Consider the following 17,312-nt stretch of genomic DNA (forward strand, 5'->3'; position numbering starts at 1 on the left):
CCTCAGTGACCGCTAGTTCAGGAGAATGGATTCAAACTTCAGGGAATGATGCACTTTTCAAATAGTTTCTCAGTCTTAATTGTGCATTTCTTGAGGAAACACTTGGATAGAATATTAAAGCAGCAGTGGGCCTAGGCTTAGAGGTCTTTGAAACTCTACCCTGCAAATCCCACCCCCAATCCCCTACTCCCTCAACACCAACAGAAGAGGTTGTTCTCTCTTTTCCAGTGAACATGCTTCCCAGGCCGCCCCCAAGCTGCCTCTCAGGGAAGGAAGGCATGTAGCTAGTTCCTCATTAGTCTTTTCAGCTTTGCCATTATTTTCACTTTCATTTTATTTGCCTTCCCTACTCCTGCCACTGCTACTGGCAGCAAAAAAAAGTGCAGCAACTTGTGAGCAGGTCTGAGGAATGAAATAGCCTACTGTGGGGATTATGGACCACTGCTGTGTTTACCTGCCAACACAGCCTTTTTCCTCTGAGCATGTGAGAATTGATGGTGTATATAATCAGAATTATCTGTACTAGAAAAATCAGAGGGCAGTGGCAGATGGCAGATCAGAGCCTCTTGAATATATACTTTCATTTTTGTGTTTTAAAATATTTAAAAAAATTGGTTTTGCTGAGAGCTAGCCTTCCCCTCAAAGACAGAGGAAAAACAAATGTCCATTGTACCTGTTTTTTCAGTATTTTGAGGAATTATATGCAGATGACCCTGAGAAGTATCAGTCATATCGGATTTCACTTTACAAACGGATGATTGTATGTAAACTGAGTGCTTCTCTGTTGTCTTCCTTGCTACTTCTAGCCCTTTATAACTGGAGAGCACACTGCTGCCTGCCCCACCCCAGGACGTCTTCAGAAACTTTACAAAACTTCTTTCTCCCCACAGCTGTCTTAGCCACTGGTGTCACCTCTATCAGTGTCCTGTGTCCATTGTCACCTTTGGTTTGTTATTAACATTAGGCTTACAGTGTGATGGAAGCAAAGTGTGATTTGAAAGATAAAGTATGGGTCACTTTGCTATACAGCAGAAATTGGCAGAACATTGTAAATCAACTATAATAGAAAAAAAATTAAAATCTTACCAAAAAAAAAAAAAAAGATAAAGCAAAATCCAAGAAGCACACTGAACACTTTGAAATGTTAGCAACTATTCCTTTTGGATTATTGATCTAGTATCTAAATCAGCTCTACCTAAACTGGAGAATGAATGAATATTTGTATTTAAAAGATTTTTTTTCCCTCTATAACCTGAATAATAATCACAGACAGCACTGATTCATTTCCCTTCTAAGTTCTAGGTCTGCTTTTGTCTGTTTCTTTTTAGGGCCACACCTGCAGCACGTGGAAGTTCCCATGCTAGGGGTCGAATCGGAGCTGCAGCTTCTGGCCTACCCCACAGCCACAGCAATGCCAGATCCTTAACCCACTGAGCGAGGCCAGGGATCAAACCCACATCCTCATAGATGCTAGCCAGTTTTGTTACCACTGAGCCACAGCAGGAACTCCCTCAGTCTTTAATTAGGCCTGTCATTTGAAAGACTTCTCAATTAGAGAGACAGAACAGTTTCTACTTTTTTTTTCTTTTTAGGGCCGCACCCACAGCATATAGAAGTTCCCAGGCTAGGGATAGAATTGGAGCTGCAGCTCCCGGCCTACACCACAGCCACAGCAACGTGGGATCTGGGCGGTGTCTGTGACCTATACCACAGCTTGCAGCAATGCCAGATGCTTAACCACCCTGAACATGGCCAGGGATTGAACCTGTATTCTCATCGATACTAGTTGGGTTCTTAACCCACTAAGCCACAGTGGGAATTCTGATCACATACTTTCTTATCTCCTACCTTGAGTGTACTGCTTTTGTTTTCTCTTTGTGCATAAAGCACTTGAAATTATCCCCTTTTTTCTTCATAAGCAAAATTATATCACCTGTGAGATTTTATCCAACCTGCCACTTAGTCTGCAGTGAACTCTATCTTGTTATTTTCTAACTTACCTTTTAATTCCTCAAACTTTCTAACTTTCCTAAAGTCACAGGACTACTTTTAGCCTCTCCCAAGGGTGAATCTCATATAGACAGTGCTTAACACACATAAGTGTCATTCAGAAGCCCCAAAGTTCAACTTCCCAGAAAACTACATGCATTCCTCAAAACTTATTTTGCCTATTCACCCTTTAAAAGGAAAAACTTTCCACTGAAATAGCAGTACATTTTACAAATATTTAACTGTTTTGCCTCCCTGGGGTCTACTGGAAAATACTCCCCAGTGAGCCTGCTATCCATCACACTGTAAAGGAGTTTACTGCATTGTATATTTTAATATTTGGCTTTTATTGTAGCTATGTTTTGTATTGCCTGCCAGTTTTAGCCAGGTGGGGCTCCACCAATGAACTTTTCGGAGCTTTTATGTAAAACTAACAAGTGCTGTTTCTGTAATTGTGTCTACTCTCCTTCTGTGCATTTTAGAAGGCTTATTTTGCTCTTTCTGTTATATTTCTCATCTTGATTTTTAGGATTTGATGGAACAACTTGAAAAACAAGATAAGACTGTCCGGAAACTGAAAAAACAACTGAAAGTTTTTGCGAAAAAAATTGGTGAACTAGAAGGTATTTAAACACGTTTTTATGAAAATTGCTGAATATTGGTTTTGTATGCTATCCTGGTAGTTAAAATAGGTTTGCATATTAATATTAGGGATGATAACACAAATGACTTTCAGCAAACCTCACCTTTGGAGTGGAAATTGCCATCGCTGGGTAGGGGAAAATGTTCTTTTCATGGAATTAATAATTTACAAAGAGAGAGAGTTCATTCAACAAACATCTAATGACTGTCTTCTCTATTCCAGGCACTGTGTTAGGCAGTAGAGATTAAGAGCATGGAATCTGTAGCCAGGCTTCTTGGGTTTAAATCCTGGCTCTTTCACATTTAGTCATCTGATACTGAGCAAGTTACAAGTTACTGATCCTCTTTAAGCCTCTGTGTCCTCACCTGTTAAAGGGGAATGATAATGGTATCTACCTGACATGCCTTGTAAGGATTATATTAATTAATATGTAGAATGTATTTACTAGTTCCTGATACATTTATAGTTCCTTATACATAGTAAATGCTACATTAAACATTATTTTTATTACTATTATTCTTAGTAGTAGGGATACTAAGATGCTAAGCTAAGACAAAGTGTTTCCTCAAAGAACTTACCATCTAATGGAGAACAAAAAGAAAATTAAATAAGAAAAAATGAATTATGATTATAAAGAAATAAGGTTTTTAAAAAAATCTCATTATTTATATATAATGATGTTGGGAAAACACCTTGAGAAGTAATCAAACATCAGTTGTTATTTTAATATCCAAATGATTCTTGTATTGTAGATTAATGTTTGTTCAATAAGTAGGTGCCAGGGATACAGCAGAAAACAGGGCTAAAGCCACATTCTAAGCTTATTCCAACAATGGTCTCATTGTTTAAAAAATTTTGAGACCCTATTTAGAATCACCTTCAGACCTATGCAAGCTATTATCATTTTGACCAAAAAATGATGCTGTACAGTCTGACTACTGTTCTGTTCTCTCATTGTCACTCTGAATAATTTCTGTACTCAGAGAGTGAAGATTCCCCATCACTGAGAATGTTCAAAAGAATCTACCATGATTAATTGTGTGGCTTTCATTCCCCATGCCTGGCCTGTTAGAACTGTTCCTTCTGTTTTATCATCCTGCTTCTCCTCTTCAAATCCTGCTTATCCTTTGAGCCCAGAGTTATATGTCACATGCTCAAAAGCAGCCTTTTTCTGATCATGCAGACAGACCCTACGGCTCTACCCTCTGTCTACCACAAATTGTCTCCCATCTTTTATGGTTTTCCCTGTTATATTTTTAGCAGTTTTTCTGTTTGAATTACTGGCTTCTTCAGTGGACTATGAAATTCCTGAGCATGGGGACCACTTATTCCACCTTTTTTTCACAGCACCTAGTAGTGTCTGCTCTGACCTATCATAATCATTCCATTCATGTTTGTTGAATGTGTGGTAAGTTTCTAAAGTATTCATAATAACAATATGAGTGTTTACTTTGAAGAGGTTAATATTCCCTTGGACATACAAATATTGAAATATTTGTTTAGAAATCAGACAGATTACTTTGCAGTCATTTTATTATATAATCATTTAGCATTATGTGATTCATATGTTAAAATTTTGAACCTCTGAATCACACATAGGCTGTAATATCTATTGGCAGAACTTAAAAACCTTTATTCAGAGAACTTTCTGCACTTCACTCTGAATTAATTATATCATGAGATGATAATTAGCAGAGTATTTGCTTGAAAGAAACTGATTTTAAGGGTATTAACTTGTGAGATTATTTGTTAAACTCCTAATGGTTTCTTTGCCATATATTGGTAACTTCTGATAGAAAAACAATTTATTATTTTACATTTTTATTCAGATTTCCTTGATATGTGTATTTTTACTTAAGTATATAGTTTAGACTATTTTATGATGTTAGCAGTTTTAAGCCGTTATCAGTCAGAAATCAATCTCATGAGTTAAACTATCCTGACATATGGATCCTTAAATCTATAAATACATTTGAGAAGGCAATTCATAGATTAAACAAAAAAGATATGATTGTATTCTTAAGACAAGTTGAGTTAAATGCTACATGTCTAAAGAAGAAAATGAAATAGATTTCTGTGACTTGAGCATTTGCTGAGTACAGTGTACCTCCCTCCCCAGGGTAGAGGATAAAGGTAACGAGCTCTTCCGACACCTTTCTCCTGTCCCCCATCCCCTCAGTGTATGGAAAGCAGTGATAACCTTGTACAGCAAAGCACCTTCTAATATCTAGAAGTGTTCTTATATTTTTCTAAATATATTTTAATATACTTAAATTCTTCCGATTTCAAATAGAAAGACTCTTGCCTCCTCCTATGGGCTACACTTAATTATGGAGGCATTTTTAGAAGCCAATGAAGCCTTTTTTCATGCCAACATATATAATTTTTAGCATAAATTATATAGCTAACTAAAGAGTGTTTAAAAATTTGATTTGCTTTGTGCTATATTTTGATCTAGGAGTGGGTGTTCCATCTCAATTTTCATAGAGTCATGGAATATAGACCTAAAAGAATTCTAGAAATCAGCTAATTATTTCATTGGAGGGAAAAAAAAAAACTGAGGCCCAGAAACCATAAGTGATTTCAGAGTCTCAGCTACTTAGTGTCCAAACTGGGACTAGAACGCAAGTCTTCTGAGGACCACGGACTTCTCTCCTTTGTGTCATATTTTCCAAAAGACTCTCTCCACTTATAATAATTCATTTGACTGTTTTAGGCTCATCTGAGCTCAAGATCTTTCCTGTACAAAAGCGAGGGAAAAAAAAATTTTTTTTTTTGTCTTTTTAGGGTTGCACCCATGGCATGTGGAGGTTCCCAGGCTAGGGGTTGAATAGGAGCTGTAGCTGCCAGCCTACACCACAGCCACAGCAGTGCAGGATTCAAGCCATGTCTGTGACCTACACCACAGCTCTCAGCAACACCAGATCCTTAACCCACTGAGCGAGGCCAGGGATCGAACCAGCATACTCATGGATGCTAGTTGGATTCATTAACTGCTGAGCCATGACAGGAACTCTGGAAAATTTTTTTAAAAAGAAAATCTTCCAGTTTCTTCTTCTAGGACAAAAATGTTCAGGAATGTTTTTCTCTCTATTATAATGAATCTAGAGAATGGAAATAGATATTGGTTCAAATCTTTCTAGAAGGGTGTCTGTATTAGCTGTATTTAGTCTATTAGTAACATTAGACTAAATGATCCCCATTTTATTTTAATTAGTATATGATTTGTTAAATAAGTCAAGGTTATATTGAGCTGATATCTATATTTTCTCTCTGAATTTGTGTAAAGATTCTAATCTCTGGGAAGAAGTCAAAGACAGAAAATTTTTGATACAAGTATGACAAATTTTATCTCTGACATTTTTGTACAGAACTAAAAATATCTTTAGTTAGAGATTTTGCAAAAGGAAAGTGAAGCTTTCTTTTAAAGCATAATATCTCTCAGGAGTTCCCCTGTGGTGCAGAGTGTTAAGGATCCAGTGCCGTCACTGCGGCAGCCTGGGTCACCGCTCTGGCGTAGGTTCAATCCCTGGCCTGGGAACTTCCACATGCCATGAGCACAGCCCCCCTCCAAAAAACAAAAAACAAAACAAAACAAAACAAAACAAAAAACCCCACATAATATCATGTTGCTGTGGCTGTGTAGGCTAGCAGCGACAGCTCCAATTCAACCTGGAACTTCTATATGCCATGGATGTAGCCCTAAAAAGGCACAAAAATAAACAAACAAACAAAAAACCCACATAATATCTCTTAGTTAAAATATTCACCATATTTAGTAAATTCTGAAGTGTACAATTTTTTTCACATTTTAACATCTCTGAAAGTACAATGTGTCTTACAGCAGTTGATGAATTGTAGTTTAATTGGCAATATTTTTCCTTCTTTACTGTTATATAAAATAATACTATATTGCATAATCAGTGGCATCTTAGATATGGTAAAAGCAGTAGGTTTAAAAGATTCTCTTCAAGTTATACAGAGTCCAAATATGTGCAATTATTTACAAACTTAATATGTTGGATCTGTTTCCTCAGTTTTTCTTCACAGGATTGTTTCTGTGATTTAAAGCAACTAGTAACATAGATGGCAGGGATTTTATTATTGTGTGTTTTACATGCAGCACATATACATGAACTGTGAAGGCCACTGTGTGCTTATTCTGAGATCCTCATGATATTGTGTTTAAACTGACTTCAGAAATAATGTATGGCAAACTAAATAGTTTGAATCTCCTATCTCTTGTAGAGAGGCAGTTAGTCCTGTGGTTCCAGGTTACATCATTACATATGAAACGCTAGGTTATGAGAGGTGGCCACAGCCCTGACTTGTCCAGTCACAGTATGATCACTCTTTAGATATCATAATGTTGGTGGACGGTGGTGATTTTCAGCGCGGATAGTCCCGGTATGTGATGCTGCGGTATGAGGTGGACGAGGTGTCACCAGGCTCTCTGCACATAAGCAAGAGCACTGGCAGGTATTGGTGTTCTCTCTGATAACCTCCTCCTGTGGAACTGGCTTCCTAGAACTAACACAGGAAATGGCCCAGAGTGACAGGAGAAGCACTACTGATACCTTGTGGAGTCAGCAAGCTTAAACTTCCTAATGCATCTGATCTGCATTTATTTGTTTGCCAGCAATTGCTGACCTCAAACTTAATCTGTACCTTAATAGGTTTCTTAACTTCCCCCCCCCTCCCCGCTTCCGTGTAGGTAAAGAATTAAAAATCTGCTTACTAGCATATATCTCTACAAACATCATCATAACTCCTGTGTTCGCTTTCCTTCTCTTGCATTTCCCATTCAGTTCTCAATTTTGAGATGAAATTGGAGTTGTTGTTTTTTTTTTTTTTTTTAACACTTAGCATAGTTCTTTAGCTGCTGCCATTGACAGTGGTGATAGTTTTTTAACATCTGTGAAAGGGTTAACTAGTGGCTGTCCTTTAATGGTTGCAACTTTGTGGTAGGACTTTTAGTACTACTAAAAACAAACAAAAAACTGAATAATATTTAGGGAATCATATTAGAAAGAAGTTGTCTTATCTGTTCATGATTTCTTTGGGAATGAGGAGTGACAAGAGAAAGTTGTCTTTTCCTTATGAATCCTTCGTGAAAAATAATACATTTTACAGTGTGAAGAAACCCTCTTCTGCCAGCTATCTTGATATGGCTTGAATTGATTGCAATGATACATTTAAAGGAAATGTATCATTTTCTTTAATGGCTGGATTCATAGAGCTAAAGATGAAAGTGAATTTTGTATACTCTGCCTCTTTGTAGAATATTGTTTTTTTCTTCTATGAAGTAAAGTCTAAATATATTTAGACATTTATGATTGCTACTGATTAGTTAACCAAGAAGTTAAATCACTTACTTTGGGGACATTTAGTCTTATTACAAAGTAAACCTTATTACAAAAAAATGATTTTGCAAAACAGAAACAGATTCACAGATCTGGAGAACAGACTTTGTGGTTGCCAAAGGGGAAGGGAGTAGGAGGGATTGAGAGTCTGGGGTTAGTATATGCAAGCAATAAGGTCCTATTGTATAGCACAGGGAACTATATCTAGTCTCCTAGGATAGACCATGGTAGAAAATAGTATTTTAAAAGAATAATGTATATATATGTGTACATATATATACTTTGCTGTACAGCAGAAAATGGCACAACATCATAAATCAACTGTAATTTAATTTAAAAGATGCTTTTAGAGTTCCAGTTGTGGCTCAGCAGTAACGAACCTGACTAGTATCCATGAGGATGTGGGTTCGATCCCTGGCCTTGCTCAGTGGTTTCAGGATCTGGCATTGCTGTGAGCTGCAGTGTAGTTTGCAGATGCAGCTGGGATCTGGTATTGCTATAGCTGTAGCAGCTACAGCTCCAGTTTGACCCCTGGCCTGGGAACTTCCATATACCACAGATGTAGCCCTAAAAAGACAATAAATAAGTAAATGAATAAATGAATGAATAAATAAACTTTTGAATCAAGTAAGTTTCTTTGATATTGATAGGAGTCAAGCACTAGTGATTGTCAGAGTGACATTACCATATGATTTTGCCATCTATGCCACTCAGTTTTACCAGAAATCATAGTTAGAGAAGGGACAATTAAGTGGCAAATATGGCAAGTTTCTGTAGTTATAAAGTTCACTTAAAATCATTGAAACATGGAACCTTCTCATCTTTTCTACCTGGAAATCATTTTTCTTCTTTTTGTTTCTCATGAAGTGGGACAAATGGAGAACATATCCCCAGGACAGATTATTGATGAACCCATCCGTCCTGTCAACATTCCCAGGAAAGAAAAGGATTTCCAAGGAATGCTGGAGTACAAGAAGGAAGATGAGCAAAAACTTGTTAAGAACCTGATTCTGGGCAAGTACTTTCTACATGAGATAAAAGGTCTTCCTGGTACATGTTTGGTGGTAGGAGACTAGTCACTCATTCATTAAATATTCAACACCAGTTTCTTTAGTCATTGTTGCATGCTATGCAGCAGATAGTGCTGCAGCAGCATCCTGACCACATCATGGTTATGGGTCAAACTGCAGGGACACTTGCCTTGGGCCCACCTATAAGGATCTATTTGAGAAGACTAGACCTTCTCAACTAAACCTTCTCGGCTCAGCTGCTCATTAGAATAACTTGGGAAGCTTTCAAAAAGTGTTGGTGTATTTATGGTCCCCGCTGCAGACTGATTTTATCAGAACCTCTAGAGGAAATAGTCTGGCCATGTACCTGGGGTGTGTGTGTGTGTGTGTGTGTGTGTGTGTGTGTGTGTAAACATACATATACATATGTGTGTGTGTTTTAATCTGTCAAGGGATTTTGACATGTAGCCACAGCTGAACAGCGCTACTCTAGGCCATTTACATTACAGCTATCTCTTTTTCCCTATTTCCCTAAAAAAGTATATGACTAAATATGTCAGGAACAATAGTTCAGTAAAAGGGAAGAAACAAAATAATAATTAAGGAAAAAATACCAACAATGAAAGGAGGGACTTGACAGAGGAAATGAGAATAGAAGAAGCACCAGAAGAGCATAAGACCTTTGAGTTTGGATGTGAGCCCACAGGCTCTTAAGAAGACTTTTTAAGGGAGGTTGGGGGTGCACACAGCCTGTGGGTTGTGAACTGAAAAAGCAACAAGCCTCTCCTTTCAGCCATTAATGGCATTCCTTCCCCCAGGTGCCAGGGTGACAGCAATGTGATCGGCAATTATGCCTAATTTAATGTTCCTGTGGTTCATGGCACTAAGTACTATATATAGGTGCAGAGGCGCTTAAGTTTCAGTGTAATCTTCATTTGGCAAAAACGTTAAGGAGCCACTGTTTTTTAAGCATAGAGTTAACAAAGATTCATTGATTCATGGATGGACCTAGAGATTATCACACTAAATGAAATAAGTCAGAGAAAGAAAAACATATGATATCGCTTATATGTGGAATCTTAAAAAAGATTACAAATGAACTTATTTATAAAACAGAAATAGACTCACAGGCATAGAAAATAAACTTATGGTTTCCAAAGGGGAGAGGGGAAGAGGGTAAATTAGGAGTTTGGGAGTAACATATACATACTACTATATATAAAATAGATATACAACAAGGACCTACTGTATAGCACAGGTGACTATATTCAATATCTTGTAATAACCTAAAATTTAAAAGAATATAAAAGAAAGAAGATATATGTGTATAACAATAACTTTACCGAACTCCCGAAACTAATACAACATTGTAAATCAAATGTATTTCAGTAAAATTTTTGTTTGTTTGTTTGTCTTTTTAGGGCTGCAAGCGCGGCATGTGGAGATTCCCAGGCTAGGAGTTGAATCAGAGCTGTAGCCACAAGCCTGTGCCACAGCCACAGCCACGTGGGATCTGAGCCTCTTCTGCGACCTACACCACAGCTCACAGCAACACCAGATCCTTAACTCTCTGAGCGAGGCCAGGGATTGAACCTGCGTCCTGATGGATACTAGTCAGATTCATTTCCAGTAAGCCATGATATGAACTCCTCAATTTTTTTAATTCATCAATTTAATAATTGTTTAGTGAGCTCCTACCATATGCTAAGCATTCTCTCACTGGGTAATGCACAAAGTAGATTTTGAATTCTTAGAGTTTATATTCCATTGAGGGGCGGTGAGAAGAAGAAAAGAGATAAATAATGGGGTAAAAGGATAAACAGTGAAAGTGGGTGTTCTAGTTTACATAAAGTTGTTATGAAGGGCATCTTTGATAAGGACAGAGACCAAAGGAAGGAAGCAGGTCCTGCTGATATTTGAGGAAAGAACATTCCAGCCAGAAAACAGCAAGTAAATAGGCCTCAGGGTGGGAGCTTGCTTAGCATGTTCAATCAGCTGTAAGACCCATTTAACTAGAGCACAGTCAGCTGGGAAGGGAAGCAGGGCTGGATCACCCAGCCATGGTGAGTTTTTTGGATTTTGTAAGTGTGTGAGATAAAAAGCTACTTGGAAGATTTTCAGAACAGGAATGACATGATCTGACCTTCATTTTTATTTTTTTTAAATAAACTTGCTCAGGTTGTGTGTGGAAATGTACTGCTGGGGAACAAGGGATGAATTAGAGAGACCAGTCTGGAAGTTTTCACCGTGATCCAGGAGAACATGATTGTGGCCTTGACTAGGGTAGCTCATAGAGAGGTACTTGGATTCTGGATGTGTTTTATAGGCAGAGCCAACAGAATTTGTTGATGGATTAGGTGTGTGATGCTAGAAAAGGAGAGAAAAGTTAAAGATGATGACTTTGAGAAGCTAGAAGACCGAAACCACCATTTCCTGAGATGGGACAGCTCCTGGAAAAGCAGGTTCCATAGGGAATCAAGGCTTGGACTTAGGATGGGCTTTTGACTGCCTGAGCAGAGATTTCAAAGGCAGTCAGTGTATGAGACTAGAATTCAAAGGAAAAGTTATGGCAGGAGATGTGAATTTGGGGGTTTTCATTGTGGAGACAAGTAAGAGTCACATGTCCCTGCCCTCAAGAATTTCTCTATTGAGCTATGAAAATATGCTTTTTAAATACGACCTATTTACCCTGTGATGAACTCTTCCATGAGAACTGTGCTTTTATATCTCAAAAAGTGTTCCTTATGAAGATTTCCAGTGTTATGTAAGGTTATTTTTCTCTTTTAGAACTGAAGCCACGTGGTGTAGCAGTCAATTTGATTCCAGGGTTACCAGCATATATCCTGTTTATGTGTGTTCGACACGCTGACTACCTGAATGATGATCAGAAAGTAAGGTCATTGCTAACATCAACAATTAACAGCATCAAAAAAGTATTAAAGGTCAGTACATGGTCAACAAAATTCTCCTATTGAATATTAATAATGGCAAAGTCTGCACAGAGGGAGTTTTCCTTCCTTAGACATGAGCTAAGTTGCCAGTTATGACCAATTTCCAGTCTTAACTGATATCTTCCATTGTAGGAAACATTCATTCCATAATGTGTCTGTATGCCTTCTTTCAAAACAGGGCTCGGATTGAACAGAGTTCAAAATTAATTTAATATATTTACATTTAATTGTATAGCAAATTAAGTCTCTTCATAGAAATAGTTTTCTCTGAGGTCTTAGAACTAAATTTAAAATACTTAGTGATATTCATATATTCAGGGAATATGATGCTGCAGTTAAAATAGGTATTAAGTAAGTTTAGTAATAGCTCATTCATATAAAAACATTTCTGAAAAAACATTAAAAATTCTCTTCGGACTTTTCTTGCTATTATTCACCCCATAATTTTCCTCGTTATGTGAAATGCCTGGTTCCATTTGAGAAGCAACACACAAATACTAATTAGAAAGCAAAGATTTGAAAAAGGCAGCAAAATTACGTAATAGAACAGAAAGCCCCACATAACTCAGTAATCACTGAGTCACGATGCATAATCATCCTCTTGACAATCTAGAAAAACAATGAACATTATTCTTAGTTTTAACCATTTTTCAGTGAGTAGTTCTGTGGCATTAAGTACATTCATACTGTTGTATAACCATCACCACCATTCATCTCCAGAACTTTTGCATCTTCCCCAGCTGAAACTCTCTACCATTAAACATACTCTCCACCAGCCCCTTGTCATAATTTTTAATGCTGGTTCCCAGTCCCTATTGCACAGATATGTTATGTGGTTACATTCTACTAAAGTGTGGAGTTTCTGACATTCAAAAAATGACAAATGTCTTCTGAATGTAACTCATGTAATGGTTGGCATATTGATGCTACATTACCTTTTTTTCTCTCTCTCTTTAAGGCCACACTTGCAGCATATGGAAGTTCCCAGACTAAGGGTCAAATTAGAACTGCAGCTGCCAGCCTACCCCACAGCCTCAGCAGCATGGGATCCGAGCCATGTCTGTGACCTACACCACAGCAAACAGCAATGCCGGATCCCTGACCCACTGAGCAAGGCTAGGGATCAAACCTGCATCCTTGTGGATACTAGTCAGGCTCATTACTGCTGAGCCACGACGAGAACTCCCAATGTTTAGGCAGATGACAAGTTTTACTACTTCTTAAGTCAACTCCTACAAAGACAACAAAACCAAATCATAAAGTTTTATCCCTCTTATCTTAATTGCAAGAGACATTATCTAATTTGACTAATTATTGTACCAAATTGTTTAAAGATTAAAAAGGAGTAGGCACCTGAACATAACACCCTTTTGATGCCATTCCGTTGTAGCTTAGCAGTAACATACCCATCTAGTATCCGTAAGGATGCAGGTTTGATCCCAATCCTTGCTCAGTGTGTTAAGGATCCGGCGTTGCCATGAGCTGTGGTATAGGTCACATTGCTGTGGCTGTGGCATAGGCTGGCAGCTGCAGCTCCAATTAGACCCCTAGCCTGGGAACTTCCATATGCCGTTGGCCCTAAAAAGACTAAATACATACATACATACATAAATACATAAAATGGATGTGCATTTGTTTCACTTCCCAGTTTTGAATTGAAACATGTTTGCCTTGCATGCCCATTTGGATGTGGCAGAGGTTCTCTGACAGGTGACCCAGTCCTGATGAAGAGCAAACTGTCTACTGCTCTGAACAGGACCGCCTCCACCGTTTCTGCTTTGCTCCTCAGAAATTGTATCTTTTTTGTTTGTTTGTTTGTTTTTTTGGCTTTTTGCTATTTCTTTGGGCCGCTCCCGTGGCATATGGAGGTTCCCAGGCTAGGGGTCGAATCGGAGCTGTAGCCGCCAGCCTACGCCACAGCCACAGCAACGCGGGATCCGAGCCGCGTCTGCAACCTACACCACAGCTCACGGCAACGCCGGATCCTTAACCCACTGAGCAAGGGCAGGGACCGAACCCGCAACCTCATGGTTCCTAGTCAGATTCGTTAACCACTGCGCCACGATGGGAACTCCCAGAAATTGTATCTTATCATTGAAAAGATTTTTAACCTAATCTGGGTTTTGGTGCACAAATTTTATGATTCCCTTTTGTGCCTTTAGTCCTTTCTGATCCCCTCTAATAAATCCCAAAAAAGTGATTTTGGGTAAGCTGTGGCTTAGTGAATTGTTTTCTTTCTTTCTTTTTTTTGCCTTTCTCTAAGGCCGCACCCGAAGCATATGGAGGTTCCCAGGCTCGGGCTCTAATGGGAGTTGTAGCCACTGGCCTACGCCAGAGCCCTAACAGTGCCAGATCCGAGCCGGGTCTGCGACCTACAACACAGCTCACGGCAATGCCGGGTCCTCAACCCACTGAGCGAGGCAAGGGATCAAACCCGCAACCTCATGCTTCCTAGGCGGAGTCCTTAACCACTGAGCCATGACGGGAACTCCCTGAATTGTTTTCTTCTTAAAGATACTGCTAAGCTAATATGAACTGATGGCAAGAAAACAGATGTCACACAAACACACAACCAGTGAACCCAGTGGTTGAAATTCTCTAGCAGAGATATGAGGATTTACAATTACAGTGTAATTTATTTTTATAATTGTTGTTAATTATAGATGAAGGGAGTGGGGCTTCTGGTAACTGTTTTTTTTGTTTGTTAGTTTTTTGTTTTTTTTTTTTCAGGCTGTTATTTCTTTAAGGAAAAAGCTAATTTAGGGTTATTCTTTCTTTCAGAAAAGAGGTGATGATTTTGAAACTGTCTCCTTCTGGCTCTCCAACACATGCCGATTTTTGCACTGTCTGAAGCAGTACAGTGGAGAAGAGGTGAGAAAACTTTGATTATGAAACCAGAATGCTATACTTTCACTGACTTTTTTAAGGAAAAAAAATTTAAAGCACAAAATGTTTAGGCATTTGTTAATTTAGAAACCAGAATTCAGAGCTGGCTTGGAGGATCATAGCTTTGATGTTCATTATTTATGACAACTGACTTTCTTCCCTCTGAGAGTTTTATTATGAGAAAGCACAGCAGAAATAAACATTGGTCATTGAATAATTTTCAGCACTGAAATTTTTTTAAGATGCGAAAGTGGGCGTTTCAAGGGCTGATACAAGAATATTGAGCTATTTAAAAAATTAATCAATTCTGGCTTGCCATAATATATTAGAGATGATGAATTTAAGCCATGTCTCTTTAGATTGTCCAAAAATCTGTTATGCTTTTGCTTATAGTAATATGTTCATTAGTTGGTTGATAGACTTCATGTTTGAAAACCATGTAATATATTAATAGTTATTATTTATTAAGAGCTGCTTAATATGTATCAGACAGCACTTATTATACATTGTCATTTAAATCTTACAACACCTCAGTGAGGTAGGAATTATGTATAACTCAGTTTTATAGATGAGGAAACTGAAGCTCAGTGAAGTTGATCACTTTGCCCAAGACCTCTTAGCCATAAGTTCTGCCCATCTCTGCAAACCTGTGCCCATAGCCACTGCCCTCCATGGCTCCCCATCCTTTGCTGGGAGGGCAGGCAGAGAAGCTGAGCAACAGCACTTCCTGAGCACCCAGAGGCAGAGAACTTTTCTGGGAGACAGTGGCAAATAGAAATATGAGTAAGATGTGGTCCCTGAGCAGGTGAGACTGGCTGGCCAGAATCCCCAGAGAACTTTTCTGGGAGACAGTGGCAAATAGAAATATGAGTAAGATGTGGTCCCTGAGCAGGTGAGACTGGCTGGCCAGAATCCCCCAGGAGGTATATTAACCGTTCTGTCAGTCCCCACTTCTAGACCATGTTGTTAAGTAGGTTGTAAGGAAGCAATGAGCAGAATCTATTAAGTAGGTAATTGTCTTTGTCAGTCAATGCCTGACAGAAGTACCTGCCTATACAGATGGCTGTGCATTTTAACAGATACCGCCAAAAGATTCTGTTCTTAGCTCAGACTAAGAATCGTGTCTGGATACCATGAAATATAGTAAAAGGAAATTTTTTATTTATTCACCACTCTATAGAAATTTTAAGATTATGTATATCCTTAGGTACATTTGTAAGTATTTATAAATAGGACCATATTTAATAAACTGAAGTTAAGAGTTTAGTGCTTTAGATAATTTAGTGTTTGGCAGTAAACCAGCTGTTTCGTAAGTGAAAACATTCATTAGTTTATTTATTATTTTTTGTCTTTTTAGGGCCACACCCATGGCATATGGAGGTTCCCAGGCTAGGGGTGCAATCGGAGCTACATCTGCTAGACTATGCCACAGCCACAGCAATGCCAGATCTGAGCCGTGTCTGTGACCTACATCACAGCTCATAACAATGCCGATCCTTAACCCACTGAGCGAGGCCAGGGATCGAACCCGCAACCCCATGGTTCCTAGTTGGATTCGTTTCTGCTGCTCCACAACAGAAACTCCTGGTTTTTTTTTTTTTCAAATTAAGTTCCCCATCTTGTTTCATTGACCTTGCTAGTAAAAAGGCTTAAATGCTAAGTTGCCAAGTTTATATATTATTCAAATGCTAGTAAGAAGTTGAAGGGGGGGGATATGATAAAAACAAACACAGCATTTGAGGATTGTCCTGGCATTTATGTGTAGGATGGGTGAAAATTCTTTGAAGAAAGGGAAAAAGACATGAGGATGCTAATCAAATGAGAGAGCTGAACAGACTGGAGACATTTTATTTCATGTGTATTGTTAACTCTGCATTATGGCTCTAGGGCTTTATGAAACACAACACGTCTCGCCAGAATGAACACTGCCTCACCAATTTTGACCTGGCTGAGTACCGGCAGGTGCTAAGTGACTTGGCCATTCAGATCTACCAGCAGCTTGTGCGGGTGTTAGAGAACATCCTTCAGCCAATGATTGGTAAGGCCAGGACATTGCTGATGTTGAAGTCTGTCTGTCTCAGGTGCCACCAGTAGCTGACCACCAGGAACAAATGTTTAAGAGCCTGTATTCATGTGGTGAACAGAAAGTAGTAAGACTCAGTCTCAAAATTAGCTGAGTAATCTCAGAACCCCAGCCATGACTGACTGAGGTACGTCAAAAACAATGCTTCCACATGATGAAAATACCATAGTAGTATCTAGTTTTCCTCCCTAATGTGCACTGCCTCCCTCTCTTAAGATTGGGTTATGCTTTATACACAGCAGTAGATCGCATATCTTGTCTAGTTTTCTAAAACACTTTTAACTTTAGTGCACTACTATACAGAGCTTCCTAGGGACCCATCTAAAACTAAAGAGGCTGGGGAGGGTTTGATTTCTTCCTATTAGGGTAGAGTAAGAGGGCTGGCAA

General features: G+C 38.6%; 1 protein-coding gene across 8 annotated transcripts in view; it reads left to right on the forward strand.

Annotated features, from left to right (window-relative positions):
- Positions 1-17,312, forward strand: part of MYO5A (myosin VA) — a 221,881-nt gene that overhangs the window by 191,332 nt on the left and 13,237 nt on the right. For 4 of the 8 annotated variants that reach the window (XM_047766319.1, XM_047766322.1, XM_047766320.1 and 1 more), the window contains 6 exons: positions 686-760; positions 2,519-2,612; positions 8,863-9,009; positions 11,793-11,947; positions 14,738-14,827; positions 16,730-16,880. In XM_047766319.1, coding sequence (XP_047622275.1) covers positions 686-760; positions 2,519-2,612; positions 8,863-9,009; positions 11,793-11,947; positions 14,738-14,827; positions 16,730-16,880 — 712 coding nt within the window. The remainder of the gene's footprint in view (positions 1-685; positions 761-2,518; positions 2,613-8,862; positions 9,010-11,792; positions 11,948-14,737; positions 14,828-16,729; positions 16,881-17,312) is intronic. The other 4 variants (XM_047766321.1, XM_047766325.1, XM_047766323.1 and 1 more) reach the window with 1 other exon arrangement.

This window comes from Phacochoerus africanus, chromosome 2 (assembly GCF_016906955.1).
Source record: "Phacochoerus africanus isolate WHEZ1 chromosome 2, ROS_Pafr_v1, whole genome shotgun sequence".
In the NCBI taxonomy this organism is placed as follows: domain Eukaryota; kingdom Metazoa; phylum Chordata; class Mammalia; order Artiodactyla; family Suidae; genus Phacochoerus; species Phacochoerus africanus.